The sequence below is a fragment of the Pelecanus crispus genome, chromosome 10 (assembly GCF_030463565.1).
Source record: "Pelecanus crispus isolate bPelCri1 chromosome 10, bPelCri1.pri, whole genome shotgun sequence".
Classification (NCBI taxonomy): domain Eukaryota; kingdom Metazoa; phylum Chordata; class Aves; order Pelecaniformes; family Pelecanidae; genus Pelecanus; species Pelecanus crispus.
Genome location: NC_134652.1, coordinates 17,064,537 through 17,086,340, shown reverse-complemented (window position 1 = coordinate 17,086,340; position 21,804 = coordinate 17,064,537). Strand labels below are relative to the sequence as shown.

General features: G+C 51.4%; 1 protein-coding gene across 1 annotated transcript in view; it reads left to right on the top strand.

The window, feature by feature from the left end:
* Positions 1–378: 378 nt before the first annotated feature.
* HPSE2 (heparanase 2 (inactive)) overlaps positions 379–21,804 on the top strand; it is a 114,144-nt gene continuing 92,718 nt past the window's right edge. The window contains exons 1-3 of the mRNA XM_075717559.1: positions 379–638; positions 1,734–1,891; positions 14,524–14,685. Coding sequence (XP_075573674.1) covers positions 379–638; positions 1,734–1,891; positions 14,524–14,685 — 580 coding nt within the window. The remainder of the gene's footprint in view (positions 639–1,733; positions 1,892–14,523; positions 14,686–21,804) is intronic.

Here is a 21,804-nt window from a genome sequence, read left to right as displayed (position 1 = left end):
GTTTTGCGCGATGCGGGAGCTCCCGCGGCGGAAAGCGGCCGCCGGTGGGCGGCGGAGCCGGCGCAAAGCGAAAGCTCGGTGCTGGTGGGGCTGCGGCGGGCCGGCGGGCCCCGAGCCGAGGGGGTTAAACCAGGAGCCTCCCCTTACCTTCAAAAAGTTAAAAATGTCTGGAGCCTGCATCTCTTAAAGGGGCGGTGCTGGCTGCAAGGAGTCTTGGCACCGGCTGCGAGAAAGGCTGGTCAGGGGCGTGAGTTCCCCTCCACCAGCACCAAAACATTGCAAAAAAAGGCAGAGCGCCCCACACTTTAGATAAGGACAATTAGCCACCAGCGAGCCCCTGCAGACAGCGAGTTAATTAGGGGTTTCCTGCTCTCCGGCATGCCCTGTCCCAGCTCCTGCCCCCCCGGGCTCTTAGCCCTGATGGCACCTGGGCTGGCACTCGTGGCCGCCTTCTCGCTGCCCTCCCAGGCCGGGGACAGGAGAGCGCTGCCGGTGGAGAAACCTCCAGGTGTGAAGGGAAGAACTCTCATTCTCCTTGATGTCAACACCAAGAGCCCTGTCAGGATAATCAGTGAGAATTTCCTCTCCCTGCAGCTGGACCCCTCCATCATTCATGATGGCTGGCTCGATTTCTTAAGGTAAGGCAGGAGCCCCCCGGCGCCCTCCCCACGCCGCCCGCGGGGCGCCCCGGCGGCCCCGCCGCCCAGCCCCGCCGGGCTCCGCGCTGCTGGCGGCGCTTGTTGTGACGGAGGGAGCGAGGCCATGGTTTCCATTAAGATGCACATGTTTGCAATGGAGAAACCATTTCGGAGACTTATCAGTTATGACTGCAAAAATGTCGTGCTCCTCTCGCTCCAACAACCGCTCCCCTGCAAAAAGTACAACACGGGGCCGAGGCAGCACAGGGAAAAAAAAAAAAAAAAAAAAACCAACCCAACCAAAAAAAAAAAACCCAACCAGCAGCAGGAACGGGGCCGCCTGCCGAGCCGAGCCGAGCCTTCCCCAGGTCCCGACGGGCGGAGAGCGGGGTGTCGGCCAGGTCTTCAGAGCCCTCCGCTCCCCGGACTTCCAGCCCTGCGCGGGGGGCAGAGCCGGGCTGCAGCGGCGCTGGGCTCCACCGGCGGTGCGGAGCGGCCGCGGCCTGGAGGCGCCGGGACGGCCAGAAAGCCCTCTCCCTGCTGGGTAAGTCGGCGAGGGAGAGCGGGTCTCCTCCGCACGCCCGCTCCGGGGGTCCCTGCGGCTGCCGCCTCCGGGGAAGGAGCGGGGCGAGGCGGCGGGGGGGGCGCGGGCGAAGCGGAGCCGGCCCGGCTCCCGCTTTCCCCCCCTCCCCTCCCCTCCCCGCTCCGCTCCGCTCCCCGGCGGCTCGGCCCCCGGCACGGTCCCGCCTGGGCTGCGCGGGGCGCTGAGCGCTCCCGCCCCCGGGACGCCGCTGCACTTGTCCGGGGGGCGCCGGGGCGGGGAGGGGGGGGGGGGGGCAGAGCCGGGTCCCGCCGGCCTCCGGGCCACCGCCGGCGGGCGGGGCGGCTCCCCGCTCCCGGGCCGGGCCGCTCGGCCGGCGCAAAGCCCCGCAGCCGGGCGCCGCTGCGGTGGTACCCGCGCCGGGCGGGGCAGCAGGGCCGGGGAGGGCAGCGGCGTGTCCCGGAGCCCCGCGGCCGCCGGTCCTTGCCGGTAGCGGGGCAGGGAGGGCCCGGCCCGGCCCGCGGCGCCCTCAGCCCGCTCTCTCCTCTCCCCAGCTCCCGGCGGCTGGTGACCCTGGCGCGGGGCCTGGCCCCCGCCTTCCTGCGCTTCGCGGGCAAGAGGACGGACTTTCTGCAGTTCCACAACGTGAAGAACCCGGCCAAGAGCCGCGGCGGGCCCGGCCCCGACTACTACCTCAAGAACTACGAGGACGGTGAGCTCCGGGGCCGGGGCGGGCGCGGCAGCGGGGGGCTGCGGGCGCCGGGCGGTCCCGCTCCGCCTGCCCCGCGCTCCCTGCGCCCGGGCAGCGCTGCCGCCGGGCACCGGGCAGGGGAGCTCCCCCGTGCCCCTTCCTTCCCGAGCGAGGGGAGCCGGGGAGCTCGGCGGAGCCCGCCCGCCCGTTGCCGGTGGATCCGGCGGATGCCGGCCCCCGGGAACAAAAGGCCGGCACCGCGGAGCGGGGCTTTTCGCCGCCCCCGCCCCGCCGCGTCCTCCGGCTCCCTTCGCTCCCGAGCCGGCGGCGCCGGCCGCGGAGGGGGCTTTGCCCCGGCCGCTGGCGGGGACCGGGCACCGCGGCCCCGGGAGGGCTTTGCACGCAGCGCCCCGCGGCTCCCGGGCAGCCCTGCCTTTCCCCAGGGGCCCCGGCGTCGTTCCGCGTTTCTCCGCCCGCCGCAGCCCCGGGGCTCCCCGCCGGGCTCGGTCGCGGCTGGGCCGCTCGGTCGCCGGCTGCCGCCGCTCCGCTCCTCGGTGCCCGGCCGGGGCCGCTCCCCCTCCGCCCCGCTCTGCCATCGGGGCTCCTTCCGAAAGTCACTGCCTGGCCCGCGGCTTTCCGCTGCTCCCCAGTCCTCCGCGGCGCTGCCCTCCTCCCCAGCGGTCCTCAGCTACACAAAAGGCTTTCACCTTTCGCGGCCTTTAGTTCACACAAAGAAACTTCGTAGAAACGTCAGGGCCAAGTCTCCGTCCTAAGGCATTTATTTTAAGAAGCAGAGTACCATGCCCGTATTTAAGATTTTTCTCTCTTGCTTGTTTTAAAAAAAAAAAAAACAAACAACTTTTTTTTTCCTTACTCAATGATTTGAAAAAATTAGCTGAAGATATTTCCATAAGTAATTTTGAAGGCCAATTAATGCCAGACAGATCCCAGTGGGCAGGTCTGTGGAACAGAGGAAGTTTTGCAGAGATCTAGTGAGCAGCACAGTGCTGAATGGAAAAAGCAGATGCATTTGCCAGTTTTCTGATGGCTCTCACCCCTGCTGTTCCCCCACGTAACATCTGATCTCCCCGAGGTGAATGTCCCTCTATTCCCACACACAGGCAGGTGGGTAAGTTTGCGTGCTCCATCTTTTGCTTCATCTCCTAGCTGTAGCAATCCTGATGTTATTCCATGTTTTTCTTCTCCTCGTAACAAATCTCAGCAAAGGGTTTGTTGTAAGCTCTGCCTGCTGAGATGCACTTCAGGAGAAAATGCTGACCAAACCTGCCACAGCCTCCTTGAACAGAAGAAATTAAGTGTAGAGCATAAAATTGTAGATGGGACTCATACAAAACATTTGTAGGAATAAATTTTCCTGCTTTCAATATTTCAACAACTTGCAGGAGAGAACTTACACTTATTAAATGTCTTCACAACAGCTTTCATGTTAGGGAAGGACTGAAAGCTTTTGTTTTTTTCAGTTTTCCTCATGGCAATAAAGTTGAAATGTAGCAGCCCTTCAAAATGAAGCTTCTCATAGAAGTTGTAACCACAGGTCTTAACTTTTCATCACTTAAATATGGAACAGAACCATTGCGAATATGGGTGAGGGAAGGAGGGGACACATGTGGTGTGTATCAAGCATTAGTGTAAATCAGAAAGGTGTGGTAAAAGGGATTTCCTGCCTGGAAGCAAAGCTTTCATATTTGTTCTTAAGATCTGTGTGCAAACTCCAGGCTATAGAATTGCTAGTAGCTCGCATCTTTTTGTGCTGAGGCTGCACCGAGCACTTCACTAGAGGGATCCAGTTCTCCAAAATGAAATCCTGATGCCACTGCAACTCTCTGCCCTGCTGTACTGGATCTGAGCAGCCATCTTCTCCTTTCGGAGCACTGGTCTGGTTTTCGTTCCCTCATCTGTGGCTCGCCCAGGACCTGCTTGGGATCAGGGCATGCAAAAATGTGCAAGTAGATGCCCTCTCTATGAAAACCTTACAGCCTGAACAGACAGCACAGAAAAAAGATGGCAATCAGTACCTGAGCGTGGGGGAAGCCAGCAAGCATCCCACTAGGTACACTTCCCCCTCCCCAAGTTATATGGGGTGGTCTGGGTTGTTTTCCATGTCTGTGGGCTTTTGTACAGCCAGCATCTATTTTCTGAAATCTGTTATCTAAGCTTTAGTGGCACAGGAGTGGGGAAGAAGCTGGGGGCTCAATTAGTTAAAAAAGTCAGAAAATGATTAACAAAGAAATCTGTGAATTTCTAAGCCTTGTGCACCTTAGTGATTTTTAGTGACATGACAAGTGATAGCTCAGTGGTTTTCTGCTTTGAGTGTTTGTCTTTTTGCCCATTCACCCCGTGGGTGCACACAGACTCCAGGCCTGTGACCCCAGTGCCTGAGCTCTCTCTGCAGCCCCTGCGGGTGTTCCCGTGTCTCGGGTTCCCACGTGGCCTGCGCGCAGATGGGGAGGGAAGGGCATGTCCTATGTTCCCCTCAGCTGCAGCAACTCAATAGGGTGCAGGACTGAGAGATGAAGGGTACGTGTGCAAGACTGCTCAGAGAAGTGCAGCTACTAGTGAGTAACTCTGCGAGAGGTGTTCACATCACCGGCAGCTGCACTCCTATGCGTCCTTCAGGCCACCCCAACGTGGCCATCTGAGGCAGAGGGGCAGCAGCAGAAACAGGAGTGCTTTGCAGCATCCTTCATGGATACTTTATGCTGTGGCTGTGCTTGCTGGAGTTTTAATGAATCTCTGTGCAGGATCTTTGTGCTGTAAATCCCCCTCTGCTACCCCGTTGCCCTCCAGACCAGGGATTTCTCACTGCTGCCTTTGATGGTCTTTTGTATCTCTGTAGTGCTCCACCTTCCTGATGATCTGACCTACTCAGAGATTTGTCCTACTCTTTCTCCTCTTTTTAAATTTATATTTATTTCCCTTTTGAAATGTTACAGCCATGCATACCTCCTCCTTCAGAAAATTGCCCTTACATAGATATGCCTTTGGGTTCACCACCCTGTCTTTTTCCTCTCCTTTCTTCCACAGAGAGCATGGGTGCTCTCCAAGGGTCATAGTAGTTGCTTTTGACTTGTATCTAAAATGTACTTCATTTTCCTGAAATAAGGTGTTTCCTTTAGGCTTCAGGGCCATTCTCTTCTTGTACAAATTCTTCCTGGAAGCACAGACCTGGAAGTATTGTGTAATACCGGGTGTGTACAGTGTCTTTCCTTTGTAACTCTCAACAGCATCACGCCGGTCCAGCCCAGTCATGTTTGGGCAGTAAAGGTAACAAAGTGCTGAGTGATCTGTGGTGGCAGCCTGTGATGCCCATGAAGAGGGTGCATGTGGCAGCTTGTTTCAGCACTGCATATAAAGCTGGCTCAGAAATTTCATCACCTGGTAGCAGATTTGTCCTTACCTGACAGAGCAACTTGTAAAAGCAATTGCCTGTGATGAATGGTTTAGGTGAGCCCTAGGGCGTGCAGTCACTGTTGATGGTGGCATGGCTATATGTACCCCCTGAACTTTTAGAATGTCATCTAACTAATCTGTTTTATTAACCCCCCATGTATAATGTACACCAGGTGACTGCCATTCTGTGCAGCCCATGCTTTGCCTGGTCAGTCCTGGAGTCCACCCTGTTTGGATATGGCATTGGCCAGCCTGAGGTCTGTTAGAAACAGAAAACCAGTTTGATGTATGTCAGGCTCTGTGGTACCAGGAGGTGGGGCTGTGCCAGAGACTTTTTGACATTTGATGATCAAGAGGTGTAACATTTTTAGCCTGAGAGACTTTTCTCTCCCTTAAATGGTGTTTCTCTGTATATGCCCTGCTGAGTTAATTTTTCTTCAGCAGCTGTGCTGAGAGTTGTGCTTTGTTATCTGGAGATGTGTTTCTCCCCTGCCATAGGCACAGGTCTGATCCCTGGGCAGGTACCAGGATAGAATCATAGAATCATTTAGGTTGGAAAAGACCTTTAAGATCATCCAGTCCAACCATTAACCTACACTACCAAGTCCACACTAAACCAATCAAGGGTAGACTAGACTAAACCATGTCCCGAAGTGCCACATCCACCCGTTTTTTGAACACTTCCAGGGATAGTGACTCCACCACCTCTCTGGGCAGCCTGTTCCAATTCTTGAGCACCCTTTCCGTAAAGAAATTTTTCCTAATTTCCAACCTAAACCTCCCCTGGCGCAGCTTGAGCCCATAGAGATGTAAGGTCTCATGCTCAGTCTATGTAGTAGACCTGCTTCTCCTTTTGCTATTGGATTGTCTACCAAGCAATCCATTTGGCCTGTCCTTGCAACTGCCTCACTCGTTGCCAAGGACCAGTTGGCTCTGAGGAATGGGACAATAAGAAACATTGGTCTCCAGGAAAACAGGCTTGAGCTGATCCTTTCTGGAGCAAACTCACAGGGCTACCTGTTTGCTCAGGTTATAGTTGCTGGTACAAAACCTTTTCTGAAGTTGGGTTTACTAAAGCCTGACTCGCGTGCTGCCCTGAAGCTTAGGTGTGGTGTGGAGACCTGGGGTCTTTTCTGTTGGTTCAGCAAGGGGTGCTGCAGGTGCTGTCTCAGTGCCTGAACCTACAGCCCATTTTGGAAGCTCTGGGCTGGCACTACAGCATGAGTTTGGTGGGCTAATGTGGAACCTCCTTGACTGCATCCCACCTTGAAGGCACACAGACCAGCTTTGGACAACCTGTGGTGGCATAAACATTGCTTAGAGTTTCCCCCTGTGCGTACGTGCTGTGAAGGAAAATTCAAGGGAAGAAGAGGTAACTCATAGTGGGAGTTCTTCAAGATGTGTTGGCCCAAGCACACGGCTTCTCCATCTCGTTCCTCAGGCTCTGTGTAGCCTATTGGGATTGTGTGGCTGAGAAGAGACCAAAGGACATTTACCACACACAACCAACATGGCCCTCTGTGGGTCATGGGAGGGAGAGGGGAAGGGCAGCACATACGCATGCTGTAGGTAGTGCGTCAGAAAAGTTTCTGAGCTGAAGTGCATATGGACAACACATTTCAAAAATACTCTCTTAATAGCTGGTAAGTTACTTCCTTCTATTTTATCCCCTTTTTTGGAGAGGATACTGGGCATCTGGAAAAATGGCCAATTACCACAAAAACCTGGAAAAAGACATGTTTCTTATGCCTTCCTTACTAGTCAGATTTTGCCGTATAGTGTGGGAAACTTCACATTATGCTGTGTAATCCTGGCATAGGTTTTCTGGATGTCCTTTCAATTTGGGATCCATTCCTTCAGGCACCTTCAGGTACCTGGCACTGCATCTGAACCTCGAGATTTGTGCAGCAGTGGGAACATCATTTCACCCTTGCTCAGCCTCTATTGCACAGGCGGCTTCTAGGATGCTGTGATTTTAGAGTATATGCGAGGGTCTTGGGTATTGAGTGGAAAGGAAGATAATAAATGCTAAATGACCTGAGGATTCCTTTATATGTGTGTGTGGTTGTACAGGGGCTGGGGCTGACCTCAGCCAGGGCTGCTGCTCCCACTCTTCTGTCCCTTCTGGCATGTTTCTGCCCTCTCCTATGTCTGGAGCCTGAGTTTACATGGTGAGTTTGTTCAGGGAACTCGGATGGCCAAAACGTGATGATGGAGAGGTGATTGCACTTCAGCTTGTTCAGCCGCCTGAACCGATTAATGGTGTGTGACCACGGAGGCGTAGAGGACAATACTGGGAAAGGAAAGCCTGCAGTGAAAGGTGGGACTGTGGCAGCCTCGGTCTTGGTCAGATTAAATCCTACAAAACTGTGTCCTGTAGGTGGTGGAGCTCATCACTTGGTTCTGTGCCACCAAAAGTGTTGGTCCCCATGCCGCCTTCTTGCTCTGCGCTGCGTCTTTCTGCTGCTTCCCTTATGTTGGGTCTGGCACATTTCTGATCCTCTGCTAAGCCAGCAGAAAACTACTTCAGGAAAAAAAGAAAGGCAACTGTTTTTCTGTGAATTTACTGAGCAGGATCATGAGGGTCATCATGGGGTATGAGGATACCAGAGCCAGAGCAAGGGAGGGTTTATTGCCATGTGGCTGGGACTGCCCCTTTGGCTCCACCAGCTCATAAAACTTTGCAGCAGGTGTTTCTGAATGAAGAACCATCCTGTTGTCCCGGTAAAAATGAACAAACAAGTTTTCCTTTATTCGAGGAATCACCTTCTGTTTCTGGTCACCCAGAGTCTCTTTTTTGTCTGCCTAAGCGTCCCTCGACAGTTTAGGTATCTGTGCTTTCAGAGCCTGCAGAAGAAACGGTTGTTTTTTCACCCTCCGAGTGAAAGGGAGGGCTGCAGCATTTCAGACATTGCAAGCGCTCAGTCCAAAGATGGGTAGATCCTCTGATGCCCTTTGCCATTCTGGGATTTGCCAGATCTTGGGCTGTTCTGTGCCTTGGAGTGAACCCCGAGGCAGCCTCCTGCTCTCTCGTTCCCAGGGACCACGGCTGCAGGGAAAGAGCTGCAACCTGCTCTGCCTGGCAGGGATTTCTGTGTAAGGAGCTCCAGTGCTTAGTTGTTTCCTCAGAAATGAAAAAAAAAAGGCTGTAGAAATCACCTTAGACAAGGTAAGGGAGATACTGCCTATGTAGGAGATACTTCCAAAGATTGCCTGTTTATCTCCATTTTTTCTTTTTAAACTTCTAACTTTTGCTAGAATCGTGCATGAAAATTGCTTTAATAACTGCAGGAAATGGCGCAATCAAACAATTAGATCCTGATTTGTTAGCTCTTTGCTGGTATATGGGTGAGACAAAAGATTTCTGTGGTTATATGTTTGATTGTTCAGAATGAGCATCCTAAATTCTCTAAAAAACATTACATATTTTTGCTAGGTCCACATTTCCTTCTGTGCTACATCTTCTTATGAATTAAAAGAGAATCACGGAAAGTTACATGCATGGGGGAAATGCATGTGGCTTTGTATACAACTGTGGGTTTGAAATTAGCAGTTGCCATTCGGGGAAAATGTTTTGAATTTATTATGGATTGGTCTCCGAATACATTTAAGGAAGTAAAAAGTGAATCCAATGTTAGGAGATATTAAACAAGAATTGGAGAAACCCATTGAGAGCATTCTTATGCTATAAGCAAACTAGGTGATGACATACTAATCAGTGTAAAGATTATATATGTGTAGAACAGGGTGATAGAAGTGATCAAAGTCACAGCTTTCAGTCAGTTTTTTTTCAGCTTGGAAAAAATGACTGTGGATATGTTAAATGCTGTGAACTCAGCAGCACACAGAGAAGACAATTTGGGAATGATTATTTCTTTGTTTTCATAACACAAGAAATAGGGAGCAGCCAGTGGAATTATTACATATAAAACAAACAAATACGATTTTTTAAAATATAGTGGGAAATAACTTGTGGAACTCATTGTCAGGGAATTTTTCCCAGCTAAAAGAAAGGAATAATACTAATGTGTCAGAAATTTGCCTGTTGAAGTCAGACACAATGAGGATGCCGTTTCTGTGTTGAGAAATCTTCAGGCTTTCTAAATAGGAGTTTTGTTCCCAATTTCACAGTCACTGGGCATTTTATAATAATTTCAGCAGACAAATCTGGTTTTTAAAGTATTTTAAAATGTGCTGATTTAAAAAGTAGGTATTTTACAGGTTTGGCAACCTGCAATTTGTAAAAGCTGTTCCTGATGACCCATGAAACATCCCCTTAACTTCTTCACTAACACCATTTTCTAAGATTCCAATTTCTTTAGTAAGAATATTCAGTTTTTGCTAACATAAAATAGTTTGGTGGGTTTTTTTTTTTTTTCCTTTTAAATATACTTTCTAGGACAGAACAAACAGTCCCATTAGGAGGATGGTCAAACTCGGCTTGTTCTGGTGCCATGGCAGTGGTGGCTACGGCTTTTGCTGGAGCAGCAATGGCTGTGGGCAGTGCTCGCACTCGCACACACACAGAAAGATGAGTTACTTCTCCTCTTCACCCTTCCGTCACGCATCCCTTTGACTGTAACCATACACCTCTGCCCTGTCCACATAAACCTGGGTCTGTGCCCTCCTCCTCCCGTCTTCCAGCTGGTCAGCCGCAATAGCCCGTGTCTGCTCCGTGACTCCTGAAAGGGAGCTGCCTGTGGGCAGATGGTGGCATGAGCCATGGGCCGGGCACTTGCACGCAGGCCACGCTGATGCCGTGTAAATTCCCACGTGCGGAAGCTCGCCCTGTGGGTCAGGGAAACGCTCCCCTGCAGGCAGCTGGGAGCTGTCTCCGTGTGCTGTGTGCCATCCTGGGGGTTCCACAGCTTGAGAGCAGTCTGGCCTGGTAGCGGTACGGTGAGAAATGGTTAGCGCAACCCCTTGGCGCGGGTGACTCTCAGAACGGGGCTGCTAGAGCTCAGCCAGCCCTGGGATAGGCATCTTGCCCTGGGATGGGATTGCTGTGCTTGTGTGGCTCCCGATGGGTGTTTTCTAACACCGAATTTCTAACACTAAATTCGAAATGTCCGTCGTGGTGAGCTCTGGAGATGTGCAAATCCCTGGGCGGGACAGAGAAACGTGCAGGCACTCGGCGGCACGACGCAGCCTTCGCAAAGCAGCATCCCGCACCCGGGGCCGCAGCCTGGCGAGGGGAGCGCTCCTGCGGGAGCCCGGCCTGCCGGCCGCTCCCGGCGGGCGGGGGGCAGGCGGGGGTGCGGGCCGAGGGGGGTGCCCCTCCCCGCCGCCGCCGGTCTTTCCCCTCCGTGCGCCGGTGCCTCCCGCCAGCCGCAGCTCACCTGGCCGCCACACGGGTGTGCTCCCGCCATACCGCACGGCGGCGGCCGGTCCCGCCACCGCGGCTGCAGGCGCCGCGGGACCCGCGCCGCAGCCGGGCCGCCCGCAGCGCCGCGCCGCCGGGGTCCGCCCGGCCCTGCCGCCGCCGCCGCCGCGGGAGGCTGAGCTGGCCAGGGTACTGACCCGGCCCGGCACGGCCCGCCCCGGCCCGGCCCCGGCCCCTCTCGGGGCAGAGCTCGTCGCCTGCCGTCTTTGGAAACCATTTGGCGTCCCCTGGGGCTCCCACATCTGGAGTTCTTCTTTCGCACTTCTGGCTAGAGCTGCTTGGTTTCGTGTTTTGCTGGGTAGTTTATTTCTATTTTTTATTCTAATCGACGTTCAGGAAGGCAGTGTCATAGAATCATAGAATTGTTTAGGTTGGAAAAGACCTTTAAGATCATCCAGTCCAACCATTAACCTACACTACCAAGTCTACTCTAAGCCAATCAAGGGTAGACTAGACTAAACCATGTCCCGAAGTGCCACATCTACCCGTTTTTTGAACACTTCCAGGGATGGTGACTCCACCACCTCTCTGGGCAGCCTGTTCCAATGCTTGACCACCCTTTCCGTAAAGAAATTTTTCCTAATTTCCAACCTAAACCTCCCCTGGCGCAGCTTGAGCCCATTTCCCCTCGTCCTATCGCTAACTACATGGGAGAAGAGACCAACACCCACCTCACTACAACCTCCTTTCAGGTGGTTGTAGAGAGCGATAAGGTCTCCCCTCAGCATCCTCTTCTCCAGGCTAAACACCCCCAGTTCCCTCAGCCACTCCTCATAAGGCCTGTGCTCCAGACCCTTCACCAGCTTTGTTGCCCTTTTCTGAACACGCTCCAGCACCTCAATGTCTTTCTTGTATTGAGGGGCCCAAAACTGGAGCTTCCGCTCGGGGGCTGCCCTGCCCAGCACCTCCTGGGGTACCCTCCTCCTTGCGCTCCTCGCGCCTTTCCCTTTTCTGTCTCTTCCTTTAAGATTTGAGGGCTGCGGGCTCCTTGCTGGCTGTTTCCCCTCGGCTGCTCTTGCTGAGATTTCCCCTGAGCCTCCAGCAGCTGTGGCCTGCCACCCCTCCAGCAGCTGTGGCCTGCCACCCCTCCAGCAGCTGTGGCCTGCCACCCCTCTTCCCTCGGTGCTGCTGTTCAGAAGCGTGGTGCGGAGGTGCCCTTGCCTCCTCCCCTGCACCGAGTACAGCCTGGAGAGGTCTGGATGACCAGGCTCTGAGTTCTTTGGGGACCTCCATATCCCAGACATCTGCCCACTGTTTAAGTTGGAGCGATAATGAACGTGGGGTCCACCTCCATTTTTAGGTCTTGGACAAGTTTCTTGGGTACTACGTCAGTCTGAGAAGCCAGGACCTTGCACGCCTCGCCTCTGCCTCCTGAATGTCTGCAATGGCGGCTCTCTGAGATCCCCATGAAGATGACTGCCAGAGAGTGCCCCCACGCCCTGCACGTGCCCTGCACGCCTTCTCCCAGACCTCAGCATCTAAGGAAACACCAGGGATTTGTCTGAATGTAACTTCACACTCCTTGTGCTAATCCCTGTCACAGCAGCTCATCACCTAAGGACAGGACTCCAAACACCGCCCCTGCCCCTCGTTCCTGGGTCTGGTCCCCTGGGCCTGCCCTTTGTCCCCAGAGCCTTCTGACAGCACACACAGGGCCATCCCTTGCCCAACTGCACGTTTGCTGTGACCTGTGGTCCCTGAAGATGGAGGTAGGGGTGTCGCACGACCCCACTGCCACATCCCCTTGCACTCTCCAAGGTGCTGTCCTGGCCCCTGACCAGGAGGGCAGGGACCCTGGTCCCAGGCCAATGGTTCCTCCACATGGGTCCACCTGAGCCCTGGTTTGGGTTTTAGGAGCCCTCCATCCCTTTTAGGAAATAAACTTGTTTTGACGCAGCCTGGACTCCCTTATAGCAGTTTGAAGAGAATTGGAGACAGTGTATTGACCACCTAGTTTCAAACCTCTCTGCCTCTCAGTCTTCTCCTCCTTCAGGGCCTCCTTGATGTGTTTTGCTCCATTTTGCCTTGGGGGTTGGGGGTGTACAACTGTGGCATTCAGTTCTGTAGAAAAGGAAATCCATCACCCAGGAAGGTGAACGGCTATTCATGAGCTCCAGGTGACACCAGGAGCTGTTGTATAGCCTTTCTGGTGCGGGGGAGTGATAAGCTTGTGTTTCTCAGTCTTCAGTTCTCCAAATATCTCACACAACAGGGGTTCAGGATTGTATCATTTATTAGTTGGGCAGAGTTTGGGTAGGCCCAAATCTTACTCAGTGTCTACCTAAGAGGCTGTGCACCAAAAGCACATGGTTGGGGGGTATGTGCTCATCATCTGCAGAGAAACATTATTCCTTCCTCTTGCTCCACCTCACCTCTCCACATTAAAGCCCCTGTGCTGGATATGGAAATACTGATCCATACTTCATGCTAGCTGGATGCTGTCCTATCTCCACTGCCGAGCATGCTAGCTGTGGGTTGAGGAGAGAACTCGTGTCCCTAGCTACGGAGCACAGGTGCTTTTATGACATTACTGTTCTGAGCAGTCTTTTTTAGGCAGGCTTTAGAGAAGCTGTGTCAATCCCCAACTATGCAGTAAAGAGGGAGACAGAGCACAGCCTGGGCAAGACAAGTGTAGTGACTCTAGGATGAGGCTCAGAGACAGGAAGATAGTGTGGCTTCCAGTCCTCCACCCCACCTTTGGAGGGGGTTCCCTGCCAGCCCAAGACGTAGCAGAGCTTTGGACCTAGGTTTGCTGAACCCGAGATTTGACACCTTAAAAGACAGAGGCATGAATATTGGAAACAACTTTGGTGTTCCTTGATGTGCATAACAATAACGGAGCTGGAGAGTGTATGTGGAGCAAGATGTCACTCTCTTCTGGCAATAAGCTCCTTCAGAAACTTCTGGCTAGATGGGAATTAAACCAAGCAAAGCGCTACCTCGTGATGCAGAGGGTGACCTCATGCAATATGGTGGAAGAACTCCAACTTCCATCCTTCCTTATTGGTGCTGGCCGCCTAAGGTTTTTTAAGAATTAGGCACAGCGTGAGGTGCCTGTGGATGTGAGTGTGTTACAGAGTTTATTAAATTCAGAAAGGGACCTTGCAAAGACTAGTTTGCACCACTCCCCTCCTGTTTAGAGACTGGAGACATCTTACTTGATTCTTGTTCTGCCCTGCTACCCACATCTTTGCATTTCCCCAGCAGGTGAGTAGTTCTAGGAGCGACAATATCTATTTTTATTCCACAATATGACTTATAAAATGCTTGTATGAAGAGAAAACAATTGTTAAATAAGCTTCCTGCCTCCTGAATTGAATGTCAGGAGTTAGAAGTGTAGAGAGACCTGTCATAAGCCATGCTGACCTAACTCTAGCTGTGATAGCTGCAGTGAGGATAAATAAGGTGAGAACAAGCCTTCTTCATCACCTCTTTGACAGGCAAGGGTAAATGGAAGCCAGGGGTCACCAGAATGGGATTTAGTCTTTTCTCATTATTTAGTGTCAAACCCACCAGTAACAGGGTCATATTACAAATGTTGTGAGACTTTTGCACTTTCCTGCAAGGGAGGGGTCATCATTGTAAGAGATCAACTGCTAGGAGGTGAAGGATGGAAGGGGCGGTAGGTTGTGTTAGCATATTAAAGTCAATCACTTGAGCTTTCTGTGGGAGAAAAGGAGACTTGTGCAGAGGAGGTTCATCGGCTAGGTGGATCCCAGGGGTTTGGACCCTTTTTTGGGTTGCTCGTGCTGAGTGATGGTTGTGTGGCTGTCATGTTGGCTGGTTCTGATCCAAGCGTCTGGTGAAAATGAAAGCTGAGGTTTGGCCATCTCCCTTTTTTCTTTCCCTTTTGCTGTAGACATTGTTCGCAGTGACATTGCCCTGGATAAGCAGAAAGGCTGTAAGATCGCCCAGCATCCTGACATAATGTTGGAGCTACAGAGGGAAAAGGCAGCTCAGATGCACTTGGTTTTGTTAAAGGAGCAGTTTTCAAACACATACAGCAACCTCACATTAACAGGTAAGGCTGCAAGACCAGCTCTGGAGCCAGGAGCTGGGGCTAGTTCTTGCTAACTCACAGGTGTGTTAAAACCCTCGGGTGCTTCACCTCTGTATGAATCAGCATCTCTCTGGCTGCCTCTGTTTCCTACCACGATTACTGGGTGCTGGGAGGGAAAGGACCTGCAGGAACTTGTGGTGGACTCATAAGGCCTCTGCAGCTGGCACCTACACAGACACTCCAGATTTGGTGCCCCTGGACAGAACGTTTTCTGCAGTCTGACCTAAGCAGAATACCACGGCACGTGAAGTGCTGGAGAAATCTCCCTGCTAACTGTTCACGTTGATGGGGCTGCAGCAATTACTAAATTTGGAGTCCTTTAAGCTGCAGCTGATTTTTTTTTCTTTCCAGAGCATGCACTTTGTGTGAACCCAGTAAATATTAAAGAGCAAATATAAAGGGATAATGGCCCAGACAGAGATGAGAGGATACTCTTTTTCTGGCAACTGTTTGTATTATCCAGGGAACAGAATCTCAAAGGATGGAGGAGACTGCCACATTTTGGATACACATTTAATGGTGCTTGTAAAGGACTGATGTCTTCAGGCAGTGAGCGGGCAGAAGGATGGGATCCCAGCAGCCAGCAGTGTCCTTTCATAGCTGTTCTCCTTATCACTACAGCTGGATGAGCCACAGACGATGGGAAGGAGGAAGAGACTAATAAATCAAACAAGATCCCCTTCTCCTCTTGCCGGGTCCCTTTCCTGTGAAAGGCAGGGAGGCATCTGATTTTTATGGGAGGGAGGGCCCTGTGCTCTGGCTGGGGAGGAGATGGCAAGCCCCATGGTGGCCCTCCCCTGCTGCTGGGCTGGGAGAGGCAAGCGGGTCCTGCGCAACCTCCCCCCCCCCGCTGCTGTCCCTAATTCAATGTCCAGCCCCTGCCTTTAAGCCAGCACAGGTCTGCATCTTCGCCAGGGACAGCAGTGCAGCAGTGAGCTCTGGCTCTCCTGGGGACATCGGCTGGGCCAGACCTCTCGGGGACCCCACAGAGGTGGGATGGCGATACCAGGGCTGGCAGAGGGCTCAGCCCCAGGGGGCTGTGGGCATCGGGGCCACAAGTGTGGCTGAATCGCATCATTCCTGAAAGCCCAACATTTAAATGGGATCCTCAGAGCCGTTTCTCATTCTCTGTAACGTAATCCACTTGGCTGTTTATTCCCAGTACAACTGCTGGAATCAACATTGTCAGCTTTTCCCCTGACAACTTGCTTACTTTCCACTAAACAAACTTCCCTCGAGAAGAGAAGCTGCTCTCCCCTATCCTCCTTCCCTCGCTGCTTCAAAAGCTCTCTGGCATTGCTCACATTTTTTACAGAACCTGCAGAGCAGAGGTGTTACCTGGTTATCAGCTCAGCTCTTAGCCTTTCCAAGTGTGTTTACAGGATAGTTCAGAAGGTTTTAGCTCTAACTCTCCAGGGGAGAGAGAGCAATTTCACTGGAATATTACCTAAAGAACTATTTTAATGTCCTTTAACTCCCTTTGAATGTGAGCAGAGCAACTTCATAATTGTTATGAAGTTTAATCTTTTATTTCATAGGCATAGTCTGAGAACATGGACTCTAGACAGCTAAGCATAATATTTAACTGGAACTCTACTAACTTGTGTAAATATTTCCCTTCTCTGTGATGGATCTGGTGTTTGGGGTGGGCAGAGGGGGTTGTACATCTGTTGCAGAAGGGCATTCCTTACCTTCGAAATTCAATCAGCCAGAGTTTGCTTGAGGACTTCTTTTTGTTCTGCACAGTGTTTTTGTACAGTGCTGTAGGGAGTCCCTGGATCACCGGCAAGGTACATGGGGCAAGGTGCAGGAGCAAGGATCCAGACCTGGTTTGGGGAGGGATAGCGAAGGATTGAGTTTGCAGGGATGGACTATCCAGGGGATCCCTGAGAACAGGGATTCCTCCCTGGAGGTCTGTATCCAGGAGTCACTTGGCCTCATGCAGTTCATGTGCTGCGGATGACCCTCAGTACTCGGTGTCCAACCTAGACTGGAGGAATATTCAACCCCACGCCTCTGAGAGGGGCTCCTACTACTGCTAGTTCCTGCAGCACTTTATACCAAAGAAATGTAAATGGAGTATCTTGCCCAAAGTCATGTGAGAATAAAGGTGCTTTACGATGGGATAGCTACTGTAGGAGGGCTTGGGAGTAGGAATACCACCGTGAGGTGTCTTTATTCCTGTGCTACTACTGATACCACTGCAGTGGTTTGGATAAAAATTCCCCTTCTCTTCCTGCACCTCCCAGTTGACATAGTTATAGGAGCAACTTGAAAGACTATAGATCAGGCCTCCCACGCTGTCTGCAAGTGTGGGCAAGTGATATTGCCGTCAAACTTCCATGCAGTATCCTCATGGCTTTAAGAATGAAAGCTCTTAGAGTGCAGGGAGAGTGATTCTGCAGTCCCTGTGGCATCAACGTAAATCGGGGGCTTTTTCAAATCTATTCACCAGTTGCACATGGTTCCCAGTGTGCTCCTTATCTCAGCGATCTGGCAGGGTTGTGGTTTTGCACTGGGATTTAAGCTGCTCCCAGCAGCAGGTACCTCCAAGGTAAGAGGGTGTCTTAAAATGAAATGTGTTTTTTGTGCTAAGACACAACTGAGACTGAGTGAAACCAGGCAGTCTTTCTGGCTCTCGTTCCTCCAGGAGCACATGTTAGACTCTGGCTTAGGCCACTTCAGTTTCTCTAGACACGTATGAGCTTTCCTCGGCTCCTGTCTGCAGGCTTTCCCTTGCATCTTGCATTTGCTTTCTGTACGTGATCTTTCTAGACTTACTGAGCCTGCATCTCTCAAATGAGTGATAATCTTTGATCTATGACAGTACTATTTAAATGCTGTATAACATTTTGAGGCTTATTAATCTCTGCTGCTTCCCCCTTGGTGCCCAGAGACAGGTATCTCATTTCACAGATCAGCATCTCCAATGCTTTTGGGTGAACCCATGGTAGAGCAGGGGGAGAGTGCACAGCATCGCCTGCTCTCCTCTGGGAACCGTCGCTCTCAGCTCAGCCCACGGTGGGATGGGGGAGGAGGAGGAATTTTTCACTAGAAACACTTCTCTGCTCCTTCCCAGTCAAATTAGGTGGAGCAAGCGGTGATTCTTTTATGGCTTGTATCAGCAGGACTAGAAGTTGCAATTGTCACTGCAGTCCTCAAGAGAAATGTCCAGGTGACAGTAAGGTGATTTTGGAGCCCTGGAGCTGAGGGGTGAATGCATTGGGCTGGCAGTGGGTGAGGTGTGAGGAACTGCCCAGGGCAGTGGAGACAGGACATGCATGCAGGGTTTAGGGAGTGAGATTGTGGAGCGTGGGGCAGCAGCAGGCAGAGCTTTGATACATTAAATCTGAACCCCTCCATCTGTGGTGGCAGTTTGGGCTGGATTCATGTACTGTATTTGTACTTTAAGAGATTGGATATCTGCAGGTTTCTGCACTGTTATTAAGTAAAGCCTGTTAAGCCTCATAGAAGAGGGAATTGCTCAGGTCAATAGACATATGTGAAAAACTGTCCCCTCCTGTATTGACGTGAAGTGTTAAGTGTAACTGAGCTTCCCAAGATGCAAGGACGAACTGTAAATTTCCTTTCAGGAGTTCCCATCCTGGGGAAACAAAATAGTGCCCCACTTCTCATTCTGAAGAGTGGAAAAAAAGTCTCCTCTTCCTGCTCTACCTTCTGCCCGAAGCTACGATGCAGATTACTTAGCCGCATCAAGAGACTGGCGATGACAGCTCCCCAGCCTGTCCTACCACACCACATCTGCACTGAAAAGCCGATGAGGAGACAGCAGGGTGTGTGGTGGGAGGCCCCCCACCCATCACATCATGTGATACAGCCTCTAAAAGCAGTGGTTAAGGGAGGAGACCATCCCCACAGGGTACACAATGCTCCCAGTTGATCCGCCGTTGTCCCACATGTCAGCACAGAGTCTCTTCCAGCTGCACTGAGAGAGACCTGGGGAATTAAAATCAGGTGGGAGCTGCTAGGAACAGTTGAGAGCCACTGAAGAGTGTATTTCACTGTCTGTGTCCAATGTTGCAATCAGGTGTTTTACATTGGCATCCCATTACCCCTGTTAAGGTCATTAGATAACTTAAACTCTGCCATAGCAGCAGTTGTGAGCTCTTTGTGAGGCTTTCCTTGCAAAAGGCCACTTCTGGAGATATTAGCAACCAGGCAGAGACCCTCTTCGTTCAGAGTAAGTGGTATGGGTGTGTGAGGTGGTGGTGACGGAGGGTACATGCCAGCTTTTCCTAAGCAGGGATGCACAATGGTGGTACAAGTGGGAACAAAGCAGATCATGTGGGAGCAGAAGCATGTGTGGCTACTGCACAGCAATCGTGCATGGGGTAGCAAGGATAAGGGCAGTGCGTCTGTGTGAAGAGTTTGCAAGAGAGAAGCTGCCCCACAGAAGTATATTTTTCTCCTCTCTCCTGAAGACAGCAAGAGCTGCAGTCGCGCTTGTTCCTTGGCAGGGAATCACATGGTTCAGGTCGAGCACCTGTGACATTTGTGTTTCCTGCACTTGTGAACCTCCCCTGGTGGTTTTGTGATTCCTGCTGAATGCTGTGGGGTTTGTGAGGTGGTGGTCCTGGAGCAGGACGTGTCTGCAGGGCCTGGGACCTGTCCCGTGGGGCGCTGGGTCTGGAGGGGGCCACGGCTTAGAGGCTGCCTTGTGAGGGGGTCTGTGCGGAGAGCAGGGCACAGGGCTGGCTGTGCTTTTGGTGCCTGTGCTGCCAGGCGGAAAGGCTGCACCACTTGTTTTTGCTGGAGTTTTCCCCAGATATATGGTTTTGTCTCCAGTTATAGCTAACTCCGTGGGGCTTGAGGGAGGGTGACCTTGTGAGGTGGGACCTGGGAGGGTTGTTGCAGAGGTAAGTGCAGCTTCCTTGCCTTTTTGGCCCTGTGTTTGGGATCAGCAGCCTAAACGTCCTGTGGTCTGCACAGCAGTGATATGCATCATAGCTGTTTTACTGGGTGCGTCAGGGTGGTCTGCACTGCGCTTGCTCTCCAGCTTTCCTTCAAGGAGAGTGCTCTCTGGGGCTTCGCAACAGGTCTGTGAGTGGCTTTTGGTTCAGGCTGTCTGCCCTTCTGTCCATCGCAGCCCGTTATGTTATCCACGGCATTGTACAGAATAGATCTGAAAAGGACCTCAAGAGGGCATCTTCTAGCCTTTTCCGTGACAAATCAGCTGTACCTGGACTCCGCTTGGGGAAAGGTGCATAAGGAGAGGCAATATCTTCTACGTGACCAGCTGATACGGTTGGAAAAACAGACAAACTTTGGGGGGTTTGAACCCTTTGTTGGGGCTGAAGAAGAAAAAGCAGCATTCAAAGCTAAATACACAGTGAAAATAATTTCCCTGAGTTTGTCTCCTTGATTAGCACAACTGGGGTACTGGTGGAGAAGCCGTGTCAGCAGGGGGAAGACAATAATGTCATCAGCTCCTATGGGAAAGAGAGAGGGAGAGAGAATTGGTGTGAAGCACTGGGGGGTTTCCTGGGAGGAAGTGGCCAGAAAAATTGTAATGTGTCGTTAAAACAATGTCTGTACCGAGCCCATAGTTAATGACCAGTAGAGTTGCTCGGTCCAATTTGAGGATGGTTTGCAGGTGTCTTCTGAGACCTCAGGACCAGAACTGAGGGGACAGTGTTGGGGAAAATAAACCATGAAAACCCATCTCTTATAACAGTATTTCTATGCTGTTATCAGTTGTTTATATGAGCTCATTCTGAAGCAAAGTGTCTGTTTTTACTACATAGCTTTCTGAGGGTGTTTGGTGCATAGCTGGAATTTATTGCGTTCCTGGGCATGTCTGTGTAAAGCCAGCAGGTTGTTGGGGCTCAGCAGCTGGGCCCTGGCATTGCCCAGGTTGTGGGGACATCACTGTTAACTGATTCAAAGGATGTGGCTTTATCCTCATTCTTAAACCTCCTGTGGTGGGAGAGATGTATCCTCCCTTAGTAATCGGCTCTAGGGCGTAATTATCTGTATCATTATGGAGTTGGTGTTTTTAAAATCTCTTGCTTCAGTTTAAGCCCATTACGGCATGTCCTCTCCCCGTGGACATGCAGAGCAGCTTACAGCACTCCTTTCCTCTTTGCAGAAATCTTTTACATATTTGAGGCTTGTTATCATGTTTCCCCAAAGACTTTTGTTCTCTATGCAGAGCAACTGCCTTTCTTTTGCTCTTTCCTCATGGCCATGTTATTTTCAAGTTGAATGACACATGCGTGGTTGATTCTGCCTCTTGAGGTCCCTTTCAGCCCTCTTTAAAATTTTTCGTGGTTCTGTGTTTTGTTGGACTCCCCTGGGCTCTTTCCACTTGGTCTGGGCTGTTCTTGAAGTGCATTGCCTTGAAACGAGCCCAGTATTGTAGCCAGGACCTTTCTTCACTGAGAAGAGCAGCAGGGTTATTTCACGTACCTCATGTATGACACTCCTGTCCGTATACCCATGCATAATCATGGATTTTTTTGGTACAGTATTGTTTGTTCATGCCTGCACTTTTATGTACCATTTCCCAACCAGCTGTGCATTCCCCGTATGGCATTTCATCTAGACTCTATATACAAAACTGGAGGTAGAGCCTTGCAAAAGTAAAGGTATATAAAATCTGTTGCCTCTATCTTGCATACGAGACCCTTTTGCTCTGTCAAAGAGAAGGCAGGCTGGCTTCACGTGGCAGGGCTATTGCTTACAACCCTCCTTTGCAGAGGGATTGTTTGATTTTTTTCAAAATTTTTCCAGGAATTGAAGTTATGTTGACTGGCCTGCAATTTCCTTGAGTTTTCAACCTGTTGAATATAACCACTATATTTGCCCTTTTCCAGTCTTTTGAAACCTCCTTTGTCTTCCAGAAATTCCCAGAGATAGCTGCTGATGGACTGGATCTTCATTCTGCTTATGTGCTACTATGCCTTACGCTTCTACTCTGCTGCTTTTAATTGCATTAACTTTGTAGTCTTAGTTATCTTTTTTCATGAAGTCTGACGCAACAAAAACATTAAACATTTCAGCCTAGTCTCTGCAACTCTGCGAGTTGTTGGCTATTGTGAAATTGTGTCCCAATTTATA